Source organism: Lipotes vexillifer, unplaced genomic scaffold (genome assembly GCF_000442215.2).
Source record: "Lipotes vexillifer unplaced genomic scaffold, Lipotes_vexillifer_v1.1 scaffold1618, whole genome shotgun sequence".
In the NCBI taxonomy this organism is placed as follows: domain Eukaryota; kingdom Metazoa; phylum Chordata; class Mammalia; order Artiodactyla; family Lipotidae; genus Lipotes; species Lipotes vexillifer.
This window is the reverse complement of record NW_006797412.1, coordinates 144,126-158,160: the sequence shown is the minus strand read 5'-3', so window position 1 is coordinate 158,160 and position 14,035 is coordinate 144,126. Positions and strand designations below refer to the sequence as shown.

Sequence of the window (14,035 nt, the reverse complement as noted above, 5' to 3'; positions counted from 1 at the left end):
GACATGTACATAATTCTTCCTAAAAAAATTACAGAATACATATTTTTTTACAAGCATATGTGGAAAATTTATAAACAATGACTTTATGCTGAGCCATAAAGAAAGTCTCAACACATTATAAAGAACTGACATCATCCAGATTGTAATTCCTGACAACAGTTCAATTAAACTATAAATCAGTAAGAAAAGCTAAGTAAAAAGCCTCCATATGTTGCAAATTAATAGAATTCCAAATATCCCAGTGGACAAATGAGATGTCACAGTGAAAATTATAAATCTGATGGACTGACCAAGAACAAAAAGAAAGAAAAGGTACAAATAACAAATGTCAGGAATGGAAGAGGCAAAGTCACTTGAGACTTGGAAAATATTAAGATAATCAAATTATACTTCAGGAGACGTCTGGTTCTGCCAAAATACAGTAATTCCCTTCCTCGAAGATTCCCCCTCTTTCTACTAAAAACCCTGGACATCACTCAAAAGAAACAAAAGAAGACTCTGGAAGTTGCACAGAAGCAGGGGGCTGCCTAAGTTCTGTGGGATTTGGGGAAAACCACTGCAGAGAGTTCCCTGTTTCCTTACTGTCTCCCCTAGAAACCACACCTGCCAATAGCACAGACAAAAGTGCTCCAAGCAAGGCCAAAGGATGGGAAAAGGATGACCAAACAACAGAAGACTTTTCTGCCCATTCCTACCCTATCCTGGGCACACACCAGCAGAAAAGTGTACCCTACCCCTGGTTTCAGCAGACTGAGGGGGAGCTGGCCTCCCACCCGCCCTCCTCCTGCAGAAGAAGGTGGCACTGCTGCTCCCCTGCTGGGTGATGGGGGTCCACTCCTGCACCTTCTATGCTATGGAGTGGTCCCACCCTTGGTTGGCTACTCTTCTGTGCAGGATTCCATGGCTGGGGCCAGGCTGGGAGTGGCACACTGGGCAGTGGTGCTGACTACGCAGTGGGTGGGTGTACATTCCTGAAAGGATGGACCATTGGAAGATGAATGTCATCAAGTTGCTACCCGGTTGCTGGTGTCTTTGAGGAGGGGGGCCATACCAGGGACTCAGAGGTGGCATGAGCTGGAAGAGTCCGGGAAAGCGGGGGTCCATGCCATCGGGAGCACACGTAGCTCTACCTCATTACCCTGGCCATTCTGTCCATGTGTCCACGTGATGAAAGCTGGCAAGTGTCACCTGGCTGGGACATTTTAGCCACTTGCTTGTTCGGGGCCTCTTCCAGGGTACAAGCTTCCTGCTGGATGTTAACATGAGATTCAACGTCCTCATACTTGTGCCTATGCCCCTGTGTCCTTCCACAGGTCCTGCTCCAGACATTTTTGTATCCAATCTTCCAGGCTTTTTCCTTCTAGGCCCCTGGCTGCAGCCAGCCTGTGGACCACTGACCAGAAGCAGGTATAGAGTGTCCCCTCTCCAGTCTTTCCACAACCTCTGAAATGGGCAGCCGCTCATAAATTCTGGCTTGCGCTCACTGACGGAGCCGGTGCACCCATAAATCAAGCTTGGGATTTTCCTCATCCTTGAGTTGGTTGAACTGATGTGAGCGTGGGGAAGGGCCCTGGTGCAATGGTTGTGGATAAGATGGGGGTTGGGATGCCAGCTCTTGCAGTGTACTTGGGTCCTGTCTGGACTCAGTCCTCAATGGACCACTTCCAGGCAACAATGGACTGCTGCCGGGTCAGCCCAGATTCAGTGCCCAGTGGGCGCTTCTGGGTCCGTGATCACTTGTGCCTAGAGCTAGGCATTCCCTCAGGCTTTATTACTGCATTACTCTGTGTCTCTCTCCTCCCTTTAGTCCTGGCCTGCAGAGGAGACCCACCAATGAAGTGCTTAGTGATGCTGGTACCGCTCAGACCCTCACGTCCTGATGGCCCTGTGAATGGTATGCCCTTGAGCCCCCTCGTGGAACACAGGGCTCTGTTGGGGTTCTCAGCCTCATGTCAGTTATCAGTTCCTGCATCCCTACGTCTGCATTCCTTGCTCCATCACTTTCCCGGGGCTGCTCCAGCACTTCCACGCTGCTCAGTGTGGCCCATCACTTTCCCCAGGCCTCTAAGAGCACGCCCCCCCCAGCAGTAAGTTTGCACATAACCTAGGGTCTTTGCCAGGGGAACCCCCAAAAGTGTCCTGCTCAGTGAACCCTTGCACAGTCCATTTCATATTCCAGTTCCTCTGACCAAACACCCTCACACTCCAACCTCCTGCTTGCTGCCAGTGCAATGAATGGGGTCCTTCTGTAGCTACAAAGGGGCCCTTGGGCTCGACCCACAGTCTTCAATCATCTGTTTCTCATTATTCCTTTTCAAAGCATCCATTTGACTTAACAGTATTCTGCCAACACAGTTGACCTTGCTGGCATCACTGTCCCCTCATCTTTCAAATATTCACAGCTGCAAGCACACGGCACACAGGTGAGCACCCTCTCTGCCCACATAAGTCCCTGAGCCCCACCTTACTGCCTGTGTTCTCTGACTACTCCTGGCTCCTGGCATTCCTTGCGTTAGTTAGGATCTCCTGAGAAACAGTCACAAAAATAAGATTAGATGTATAAGAGATTTATTTGGGAAAATGTGTGTGAGAGGAAAAGGGGAGAAAGAGAGAAGAGGCTGAGAGAGCCTGGGGTAAGATGTAGGTTGGACCCCTAGGAGGCAAGGAGGAAGGAGGGGAGGCCTTAGGTCGAGCTGGAGGCTGCAGCGTGGGTCCAAGACAGAGCAGGCTGGGTGATGGGCAGCCCTCAGGCCACAGTCGCCCATCAGGAAGCCCCATGTATGCAGATAATGGGCCCGAGCTCTGTGCTCCATGGAGCTCAGTCACTGGGGGACACAGCCTGCAGGAGGCACGGGGCCAGGGCAAACAGCAGGGGATCCAGAGCGCGGCCGTGGGTCCATAGGTCAGTCACCCCTTATGGCAGAAGGTGGGGAAGGCGCGTTGTCACAGCTGTCACAGCTGTTACACCCGCATCCAGCCCGTCTATGCTGGGCATTGTGGTCTTCGGTTCACTCTGCCATGGGACACCGGGGTGCTCAGACTCGCCACGGAGGACCCCAGCCTTCCTGCCTGTCTCCACAGTGCTGGGGAAACCCAGTCTCCTCTGGAACACTAGAGTCAATCACTCTGACCTTACAGTCAGCTCCCTCTTATGCATTGATTCAAGAGCGTGAGATGCAAGTTCCAGCTCACAGTTTAATAGATGCATTCCTCCCTTGGTAAATACTGCCTCTAAACTAGAAGAGTCCACAATTGCAGAGACCAGAAGCTAATGTTTGCTAGTTAGTCTGTGGCGTAATCGTGAGAAGCCATTCCTGTCACCTACCCCCCAACACACACACGATTCGGAGACCCAGGAGGGTCTTAACTACAGAAGTGACACTACCAGATACTACTGTCGTACAGGTAGGGACAGCCCTCCCACCATGCCCTTCTCCAGATAATCATTATAATTCTAAAGGAGTAAAATCAAGGAGGAGAGTGTGGCCGTTGCTATTAGCTGGTGATTCAAAGCATAAGTCACACCCTGAGCCTCCAGGTGATCCCTTCAGGTGGCACCAGAAGAGTCTTCACCAGACCAGCCCACCATCCTGTCACTACAGATGTTTCAAGGTAATGGGGAGCAGGGTAAAACTAGTAAACTGTAAGAGCACAAGTCTACTGTCATGCTTCACCTCTTGTAAAGAAAGTTCCCTGTTCAGTAGCAATGCCGTGAGGACCACAATCACAGCAATAACGGCATTTGCTAAATCCTCAGGTGGTGGTTTTGGCAGAAATACTGGAAAGCAAATCTGCACCCAGTTCCAGTATGAACAAAGCATGGCCCCCTTCAGGATGGCCTTGGTCCCATGCTGCTGGACCTGCCATCCAGGTGGTTGGCTGTCTCCCTGGTAAATGCTGCCGTAATGGGGGCTCCTTGTTGGACTCTCCTGTTGGAAGACTGGGCACTCAGAAGAGGCTGCAGCCAGGTTGTGTCTTGATATCAGGCAGAGCCTCCACCTTTGTCACCATGGCCACTTGGTTCATGGCCAGGAGAGGCGGACCACTGTCCACAGAATGGTCATCTCGTGTATTGGATGGTCAAGGCTCTCTCAGTTGAGTTTCCCTTTAGTGTGCATTCCTCCATGCTCTGTGCTTATTCTGAGAGATGTAGTCACAAAGATTTCCTCCTTGTCACCAAATTTCCAATCTTGTCCCACTAAACTTTTGCTTATTGCTTAAAAATCCATGCAGCTCCACGCTTCTAGTCAACTCTCATTTCTGACCAAGTGGAAAAACAAGGGCACTGCTCAAAGTTCCATCTCTTGAGAAGATTTCCCTTCATCGCTCTTACGGGACTACCTGTGAGCGTGGCTGTAACTGTCCACTTTTGGATGCTTCCAATATATCGTGTACAGTCAACTTCCCCAGGCCTCCAGGACCCGCCCGAGCCCTTCTCACGCACACCTGTCCAGCACTCCCATGGCTGGTGGCAGGAGCAGCTCGTGCAGTGGCCTGCAACAGCTGCAGAGCCATGTCTTGCTCTGAGTCTCATTCAAAACTGGCAGCTTTCCAGGGTACTTAGTAAATTAGCAGGAGAAACACATCAGTAGAAATAAATACTGACTCCAAAATCAAGAGAATTACTCTCTTTGGCTTTGCACCCCTTTCTTGCTGGAAGAAGCCAGGTGAAGAAATTCTTCTACAGTCATGGAAGGAAATCAACATGGGCCAGATCACAAGACCCCTAGAAATGTCACCAAGGTGGCAGGATCCTGAAATCTTGTGGGGCTTGCATCCAACCTTCTGACATGTCTGTGTCTCACAAAGTTGTGTGAAGAACTTGGTGATTCCTGTTTAACACTGCAGTGAGCACAGTGCCTTTAACACAGTGGGTCAGCCTGGTGCACTGTGGAATGCAAAGGTCAAGTATCTGCAGACAAGATGATGACAGAGTTGGAATTTGACACAGCCTTGCAGTAGGACAGTAAAAATGTTATTATTGGCTGGCCAGCTGAAAACAAACTGCTTCTGGTGGACTTTACCTAAAAGTACAAAGATGAGAGCATTCACCAGATCAGCAGCTGTGGACCACGTATCAGGGACTGTTTTAATTTATTCTAGCAAATAAACAACAACTGTAAAGGAAGTTGCAACTGGAATCCCACCTGATGGAGTTGGACGGTCATTCTCCAAGGTCCACTGTCTTCTGCCCAGGCCAGAGAGATGCGTGCATGATGATGGGAGAGGAATCACTATCCTTCATCCTTCTGGTCTTTGAAAATGGCATTAATCTCCTGAATCCCTCCAGAAATGCAATGTTGTTTTTGGTTTATTATTTTCATAGGTGGGGACAGTTACAGGGCTCCACTAGGTCTTTCCAGTTCCAATAACTCCATAGTTCATGGAACCAACAAGAGGAATTCATCCAGCTGCTATTCCGACTATGCGTGCTGGAACTCGGAAGAGTCAGGCAGTGGACCAGGGAGCCCATCCAGCCCATCGTGAGACAGACCTGATCCCACACTGCTTTACTAGTCGCCACCCTGAGCACTGTGGCATCGTGAGTTCCTGGGAGTAACATCAGTTGAGAGCCAGAGTCGAGTAATCTCCAAAATAGCTGGTATGTTTCATTCTCTATTATGCAGCCACCCTAGCAAACGGCTGTGGGTCCCTTCTGGGAAGGCTGGAAAGATGTGCAGCATAAATCCTGGGCCATGTGGCGGGTCCTACCTCAAGAGAGCCCCCGTGGGCTGCCTCTGCCCCAAGGTACGCATACCTCTGAGTCTGTGAATTGATTCAGTTCTGGAAATTAGCTAAGAAGTCACAATTCTCAACTGCCATGGCTTAGTCAGGCTTCTTTGAAACAGGCCTGGAGCTCTGATAAACCAACCTGAATTTGAATCTCACAGACGGAACTGCCCTCCGCCTCCTTCAGTCTGGGGACACCATGAGCAATGTGCCAAGACCCCCGTGGATCTGGTCGTTCTGATCGCTGCTTCAGCCCTGACGCCCACCACCTCTGGCCTCTGCATGGCACTTCTCCTGGATGCCATCAGCCCATGTGATTCACCAGGTCCATCTCAACTCCCATCACTGGACCACAAAGCACTGCCAATACAGAGACCTCAAGATGCCAGCACGCTCTTCACCAAGAACCCCTCTGAGCCCTGGAAGGGAGAGGCCTTAGACCCATCAGGGGCCAGAAATACGGGAGTCTGCATGGAAATCTCACATAAAACGTCCACTCCAGCATTCCAGCCTCCCTAAGCCTTCAGATGCCTTACTCGGCACACCAAGTAATTCTAGGCTGTCAATTTTATTCCGTGTAAGCTACCCACCGCTGTGCTCAGAGTCCAGTCAATCAGATGAGCAAACTGTTAGTGCGATTCCCAGCTGCTCCAACTAATACACTGAATCCAGGCTCTCTGGCAATGACACCCATCTCAATACGTTCAGCCCCACCCAACACGGCATCCCTTCCACTCTGGCTGAGCATACTGAGGACCTATTCCCTATGCATCAGTTATACACTTTCTATTGCCGTGTACACATCACCATACGTTCATGGACGAAGACAACACCCGTTTTCATCCCAGTTTCTGGGGTATGGCTTAGCTAGGTCCTCTGCCCGGCACAGAGCTGCAGGCAGGTTCTGGCTGGGCTGGGCTCCTTTCTGGAGGAGGGTATCCTCATCTCAGCTCACATGGTTGTTGGCAGAATCCAATTCCTTGCAGTCTTAGAACTAAGGCACTGCTTTCCTGCCAGCTGACAGCCAGGGACTGCCCTCAGCTCTCTGAGCCCACTGCAGGTCCTTGCCACTTGGTCCTCTTACAGGTCCTCTCACGACATGGCAGCTGTTTCTGTGCCAGTGGAAGGATCCCTTGCTCCAGATCCAGCAAAAAGGAATTCAGTGACTCTCCCATCTTTGACATCTTCTGTTGTCTAAAATCAAGTCACAGGTTCTACATGCATTCGAGGGAAGAGGATTATACCAGACATAACTCACCGGGGGGTCCCAGTCAGGGGTCTCCAACGTCACCTATGCATGTCCCCAGTAAGCTTCTGCTGTAAACTGGCTACTACAATTCTTCTGATATGTGTAGTAGGTAACACTTGCTAGCCAAACACCCTGGGGACTGCCAGGATTCAAGTTAAGGTCTAGGTTCAGAAGCAATGAAAAATGAGTTTGGGAGAGGAAACAAGACAACTGTTTTAGGATGACCATTATAGGCTCTTCAGGCAAGGGGAAGTTTAGGCTCCTCAGGGGAGGAAGGGCTGCTCTTACTGACAAACAAATCCCAGTAGAATGTTGGGCTTAATGTGTTTGGCTTCACTGGGACTTTCACATGTCCTCACCTCAATTCTTTCCCAACCAGTGCCTGGCCTCTATCATGGGAAACATATTAGGTGGAGAGTTCAAGTAGATTTATCATTCAATCCACCATTGGATTTGAATTTAAGTTTGTTTATCAAAAATCTGTGTGGCCACAGGAAAAGAGAACTACTTCCATGGCAGTCATAGGAACTTTCTGGGGTTTTTTTGAAGACCTGAACTCATCATTTTCTTTCACCAAATGCAGTTAGAAGCAACCAACTCATCTCGGTCCTTATACTTCACTATCTTCATTAAAATGTACTATTTCATCTGCAGCCTTGTCTTCCATAGGCACTTGGCCCTGAGTGATGATGTGATAATTTAAATGATGTTTCCCCACTGAATGCCAGGAGTTGCCACCATCAGTGGAGTCCATCTTGTCTTTACATCTATAAAAGGACAGATCTGTGGAAACTGAGACCCCTGGGGAAGCTCAGCCTCTGGACATCAGGAAGTAGGTGGCATAACTGAGGTCACTGCTGGTCAATGCTGGCAGCAAGTCAGATGCACAGCAGAGAAGTGAGGGCCAGCTGGGGCCTTTGAGGGCACCTGTGCATCTTTTGTCACCAAGCTTAACCATGAGAAAACAACACAACCTAACATAAGAGAACTGTCCTGCCCTTGGATACCCAAATCTGGGCAGCGATAGCTTATGAGTGTTCTGGGCCCCTGACTTCCAGAAAGTAGAATAGAATAGAGAAGGAAGATAACCACTGAGGTCAGAACCAGGGACCAATCAAAGAACTCACCCATATTTGACAGCAGGAAGATCTCACTATATCTTGCCCACCTGGATGGTGACTGGGATGTGTTTCTCTTTACTCCCTTTTCTGAATGGGCATTTTAAACTAGTCACTCTCTTCCTTCTCACCCATTTTATATTGGTAGTTTGGAGGCACATCAACTCTAGACCATAGGGACCCTGGACCTGATGCAACCTTCCACACATCACCCATGATTTTGAACTTCAACTTGAATGCACTCACTGGGTGAGAGTTTGAACCTGTATTATGGGGGAGGGAGAGACAATGAGCATGTGACATGCAGAGCTTGTTAATGGGAAGGGTGTGTATCGATGCAGACTCGTTAAAGGGATGCTCTGTGTCAGATAAAGACACCGGCCCACTCAACACCATCCCAAGTCCATGTCCACTTTTAACTCCTCTTCTCTATTAATTAGAATCAAAGATGAATATATCAATTTCCCACTTACGTGTCCTCGGGACATTGTCCCCTTCAATGTGATGTAAACGTCTTGTAGAGGGCTTTCATCTTCCATCTTTTTTCTGAATAGAAGGTCAATCCAATGCCTAGATGCACAACAGCCACCTACAACCATGAAGACAAAAGCTACATTAAGGAAGGTGGAGCAAAAAAGGACAGGTGGCCCAAGGTAAGGACAGCTCTATGGAGACATGGCATCAGCTCTACCCCTACCTTTGCTGGACTGAGAGAGAGAACGGAAACCACTGCATCAGGGCTCTCTGTAACTGACACACATCTTCACCACTAATCAGCTTGTAAACTTGGGGAAGTCATACAATTATTGTGACTCGGTTTTCTCATATACGAAATGAGAGTAATATAATAATAAATCACAGAATTGGGTAAATAAAACACGAAAATATATGCAAAGGATCTCAAACAAATCTTTTCACATAATAAGCACTCGGTAAACAACACTCGTTAGCACCAGCAGCAGCATAATTATATGAGGAAAGCCCAACCTCACCAGTGCCGCAGAAAAACGAAAGTATAGTACGGGAAACTATTTCCATCTGTCAAGGTAAATAATTAAAAAAATGAATTCAGGGAATTCTGTGGTGGTCTAGTGGTTAGGCCTCCGCGCTTTCACTGCTGGGCCTGGGTTCAGTCCGTGGTAGGGGAACTAAGATCCCACAAGCTGTGTGGTGTGCCCACAACCAAAAAAAACCCAACCAAACAAAAAAATTCAGAGAGGGTGCAGTGAAATGTATACTCTGATATATCACTGGTGGGACTATAAATTGATACAATTTTTAGGAAATAAATTTGGCAAATGGTCCTAAGGATTCGAAATATCCAAACCCAGTAATTCTACTTCTGGGCAGAGAGAAGACTTAAAAATACCTCAGAGTATTAAGAAAGAAGATGTTAACTGTAATGCTACATAAAGCAGCAAAAGTCTGGAAGCAGTAGGAATGTCCAACAATTAGAAATGATTAACCATACTGTAGTAATCTTGCTGAAATGTATCATATGTAATAATCATTCAAATTATGTTAGTGAGGTGTATAAGATGGTATGGAAAATATATATTAAGGGAAATACTGACTGCATATACATGAATAAAACATATAACATGAATAAAAAAATCACACAAAAGTAGGAAATTTACCAAAATGTTAACATTGCTGATATCTGGGTTATGAAACTGTAAGTGGTATTTTCCCCCTACTTCTAATTTCCTCTATTTTACCTATTTCCTGTAACGAACTCTCTACCAATTAGGATGCTTTTAGCTGTAGAAAACCTAACTTGCTTTAATGAAAGGAACTTTCCTGTCTCACGGAACTGGGGAGTCCAGGGCAGGCTGGGATTCAGACACAATAAGGGTAGTGATTCAGCATCATCAAGTGCCAGCTCTTTCCATGTCTCCACTTGGAGTCCTCAGCGTGGGCTTCATCCTCAGGGTGTTCATCTCATGGTGTCAACAAAGCGGCGGCCAAAAAAAGTCACGAGCTGACTGGCTAAGAAGGATAGTTCTCTGGAGTAAACAAACTTGGTGCTCTGTTGGGAAGAAGGGGGGCGAATTGATACTGGAGAGTGAGCAACAATGCCTTCCCCACATGGCTACTCTTGTCATTTGTCAAAGTATGTTTACTGCTTCCAAGATTTTCCAAAGTAATTCATTTCACTGTAGAAGACTTGGACAACAGAGGGTATCAAAAAAACCTCACATAGGACCCTATCACATAGCATGACCACTATTAACATTTTGGTTCATTTGTTTTAAAACTCTAAATAATACTACATAACATTCTACCATATGGAAACAGCATAATTTATTTAACCATTTCATTCTTGCAGATAATTTCTGTTAATTCCATTTTCATTATTAGTACCATTGGATGGAATATTTCACCTGATCTCTAATTTGCTTCCTTTGGATAGCGTCCTTTAAGTGATACTACTGGACCAAACTTGTTAAGACTCTTTTTACATATTGCCAAATGAATACATATTACACACCTAATATGAGAAAAAAACCTAATTGATAAAATACAAAATGGGAACCATATTTCCCATAAGTTCACAGGTCAATGTAAATGCCAGATTGTGTAATTAAGAAAAACAGGTTTTGTTAAAATTAAGGCATTATATAAATGTAAGATATTATTTTGATATAAACAAAAATAATGAACACCTGTAACTGTCTTATGACAACAGTCACTCTTAGGGATTAGTTTATAGTTTTTATCATACACATTGTCAATTGCTTAAAACTACTTTCAACACTCCACAACCTATCTGTTAATATAACAGAAGCAACTTTTATCTTAGTTATTATTTATACTCACAGGACTTTAATAATCTATTAATTAGTTTAAAAATTATTAAGCACATAACTATGTGCTTTGAAGATGACTAGGAAACTAGGAATACACTAGTATAATTGAATGTGGAAGACAGACACACAACCAACTAAAATAAATGTGATATGTGGTAAAACAGAGCCAAGAACATTTCATTTTGAGAACCAAGAAAAAGAAGTAATTAACATTTCTCTTTCTTCTCCTAGCTCATCCTCTGCTTAAATTTCAACCAGCTGTTCTTTTTGTCTGGACTTTTAAATCTGACCTGTTCTGCCCCCTGGAATTTGTGTGGCCTCATTTCTGGTCTGCCTTCATAAGCTGAAAGTCCGTGACTGGCTCCACTCATTCTCCTGTCACTTGTCTCTTCTCATTCCAGATCACCCATCTCTTCTGACCTCCAGTGCCCGTCATCACCATGTCACCCCTGCCACTGCCTTCCCAGCTGACCAGCTAGGGGGCTAGGACTGGTCATGCCTCAGAAGGATGCATCAGAAATTAAATTCCTCTGGGCTTTTAAATAATAGGAAGAAAGTAATCCAAACTTAGGGAGTACAAAGGAAAGAATATGTACTCCAATTCATCTTATTATTAAATTAAGAAATTTGGAAAACTTTAGAAGCTTGCACTACTTTTACAGATGGAGACTTAATAGGTCTTTTACTAGTTACAGAAAGCATGTGCAAGAGGAACGATAACTCACCCAAACAGTAAAACGGCAAAAATACGTGACTTAGTAGTGGAAAGACGGCTCTTGAATAACCTCTCAAAAATATATGAAAACAATTACGTCATGATTAGGAAAGTCTAAAGGGATTGTTAAAGAAAGATCAACAGGGCTAACAAAGAAATGTCATTTCCCTCCCCTCTCTTATTTGTGTGAGAATTCCAGAGTAATGTTTGTCCACAGGACGACGGAGAAGCTAATGTATTTACTGGACACTTTCAAAAAGCCATGCAGGGGCTTCCCTGGTGGCACAGCGGTTGAGAGTCCGCCTGCCGATGATGCAGGGGACACGGGTTTGTGCCCCGGTCCGGGAAGATCCCACATGCCGCGGAGTGACTGGGCCTACGAGCCATGGCCGCTGAGCCTGCGCGTCCGGAGCCTGTGCTCCGCAACGGCAGAGGCCACAACAGTGAGAGGCCTGCGTACCGCAAAAAAAAAAAAAAAAAAAAAAAAAGCCATGCAGAGCCTCGGTTTAAGTACATGCCTCTTCTGTCCAGTGTGCTGCACAGCTGTGCTCAGATCCAATCTGTGTGCATTTTCCATTTACATATGTTCACGTCTCCAGAAAGGAAATATGAAGAGAAAAACAGGGAATGTTCCAAGAAAGTGTAAAGTGGATACGAATATAATTAAAACAGTAATTAGAAAACTGAGAAGCTACTAATTTTGTGATTTACTCATGTATTTTCCTGGTAATTAATATTTAAATTTTTGGTAGTTTTTCATATTCAACATCCCAGGGTGAGAGAGTATTAGGCAGTCGCAGCAGTGGTATCTGTCACAGAACACTGTAATAGTGAAGGAAGTGAAAATGACTGCTTCATTCTCACCCCTAGAGGTGCTGCTGGGGAAAGAAACTGCTTAGTTTCTCTTTCTCTCTCCACACTGTGAAAGCTCAAATGTTAATTTAGGCACATACAACGATTACTCCATTCTAAAATGTCAAAAAGGTAATTTGAGGGACTTTCAACTGGAAAGTTTAAGATCACCATATTGAAGTATATTAAAAACTCATAGTGTGTTTGGGACTAGGTCTTAAACTAAAGTGGCTAAAAATTGCAATAACAAGACTTGCAGTGACTTTGAGCTATGAAAGGTCAAACTGGAAGGAATAGAATCCCATAAAATTAAAATAAGGGAATGAAACAAGCTGAAATTAAAATGATTGTGGAAGAATATGGTAGCCTGAGATTAGTCAACATATAATAACGATAGAATGGGCTATTTTTGAAAAATCATAAAAAAATCTTTTGGGCTAACCCAATATAGTATATTTGAAACTATTTTAAAAACAGTGATCCAAGAAATATTTTGGAGTCATATGTAGGTCTGGCACTAATGAATAAAGATTACTGGATGTACTGTATATAAGGCACTTGGACATACCGTGTTTCAATTAAAATGATGACACCATATTTTGGTAATATCTAATATATTTAATTTTGGCAAAATAGTGATTTATTATATAGTAATATTTCAAAAATATACTTTTGTGTTTAACAAACCACTGAAGAGCTCAAAATAATGGCCTATAAACATGCTTTTGCTCCAAACACCAAGCTGCTATTGCACTGAAGGCAGTGAATTCCATCACGGGAGTTATAAGATCCAGGGCTGCAGATCACTGTGAATAAAAAAATAAGTTAATAAGTAACAGTTTCCTAATGCCAGGTAAATTAACTTTACATGGAGGATAAATTTTCAAAGAAGGTTCTTTTTTTTCTTTTTGTTTTTAATTGTGGTAAAATGCACATAGCATAAAATTTGCCATTTTAAACATTTTTAAGTGTACAGTTCAGTAGTGTTAAATGTATGTAAATCATTGTACAACTAATCTCCAGAACTTCTGCATCTGGGAAAAACTGCAACTCTATACGCATTAAACATCTCCTCATTCCCCCTCTCCCAGCTCCTGGCAGCCACTATTCCACAATTTGTTTCTATGAGTTTGACTCCTCTAAATGCCTCATGTAAGTGAAAAGTTTTAAGTTTTCACTCTAATCCAGCTTAAACCAAGACTGTGACCTAAAATAGTTTTACTGACCATAGGATGTTGACATCAGAAGGCTGACTGGGCCATCCTGTAAGTTACAGAAGAAGCCACAAGGGGTCAAGAACCAAATGTGACTACCAGATGGTCCATAGTAACCACGATTTAGATGTATAAAGATAGCCCCAAATATGGGAGGGACTTGCAGATCATTTCTAACAATCCTTTGATTTCAAATCCTATTTCTATCATGGGCTAAAGGTGTAATTCTGGAAAAATTACTTAGCCTAAAATGTAACTCCGTTTGGTCATCCCTAACATAAGGACAATGTATACCATGAATATATCACCACTGCTCTTTCTGTGTGATGGAAAGTAAAGAAAGGCAG

General features: G+C 44.8%; 1 protein-coding gene across 1 annotated transcript in view; it reads right to left on the bottom strand.

Moving 5' to 3' along the window:
- Positions 1–13,071: 13,071 nt before the first annotated feature.
- Positions 13,072–14,035, bottom strand: part of ZPBP (zona pellucida binding protein) — a 112,038-nt gene continuing 111,074 nt past the window's right edge. The window contains exon 8 of the mRNA XM_007469533.1: positions 13,072–13,280. Within this exon, the coding sequence (XP_007469595.1) occupies positions 13,186–13,280 (95 nt within the window). The 3' untranslated portion in view covers positions 13,072–13,185. The remainder of the gene's footprint in view (positions 13,281–14,035) is intronic.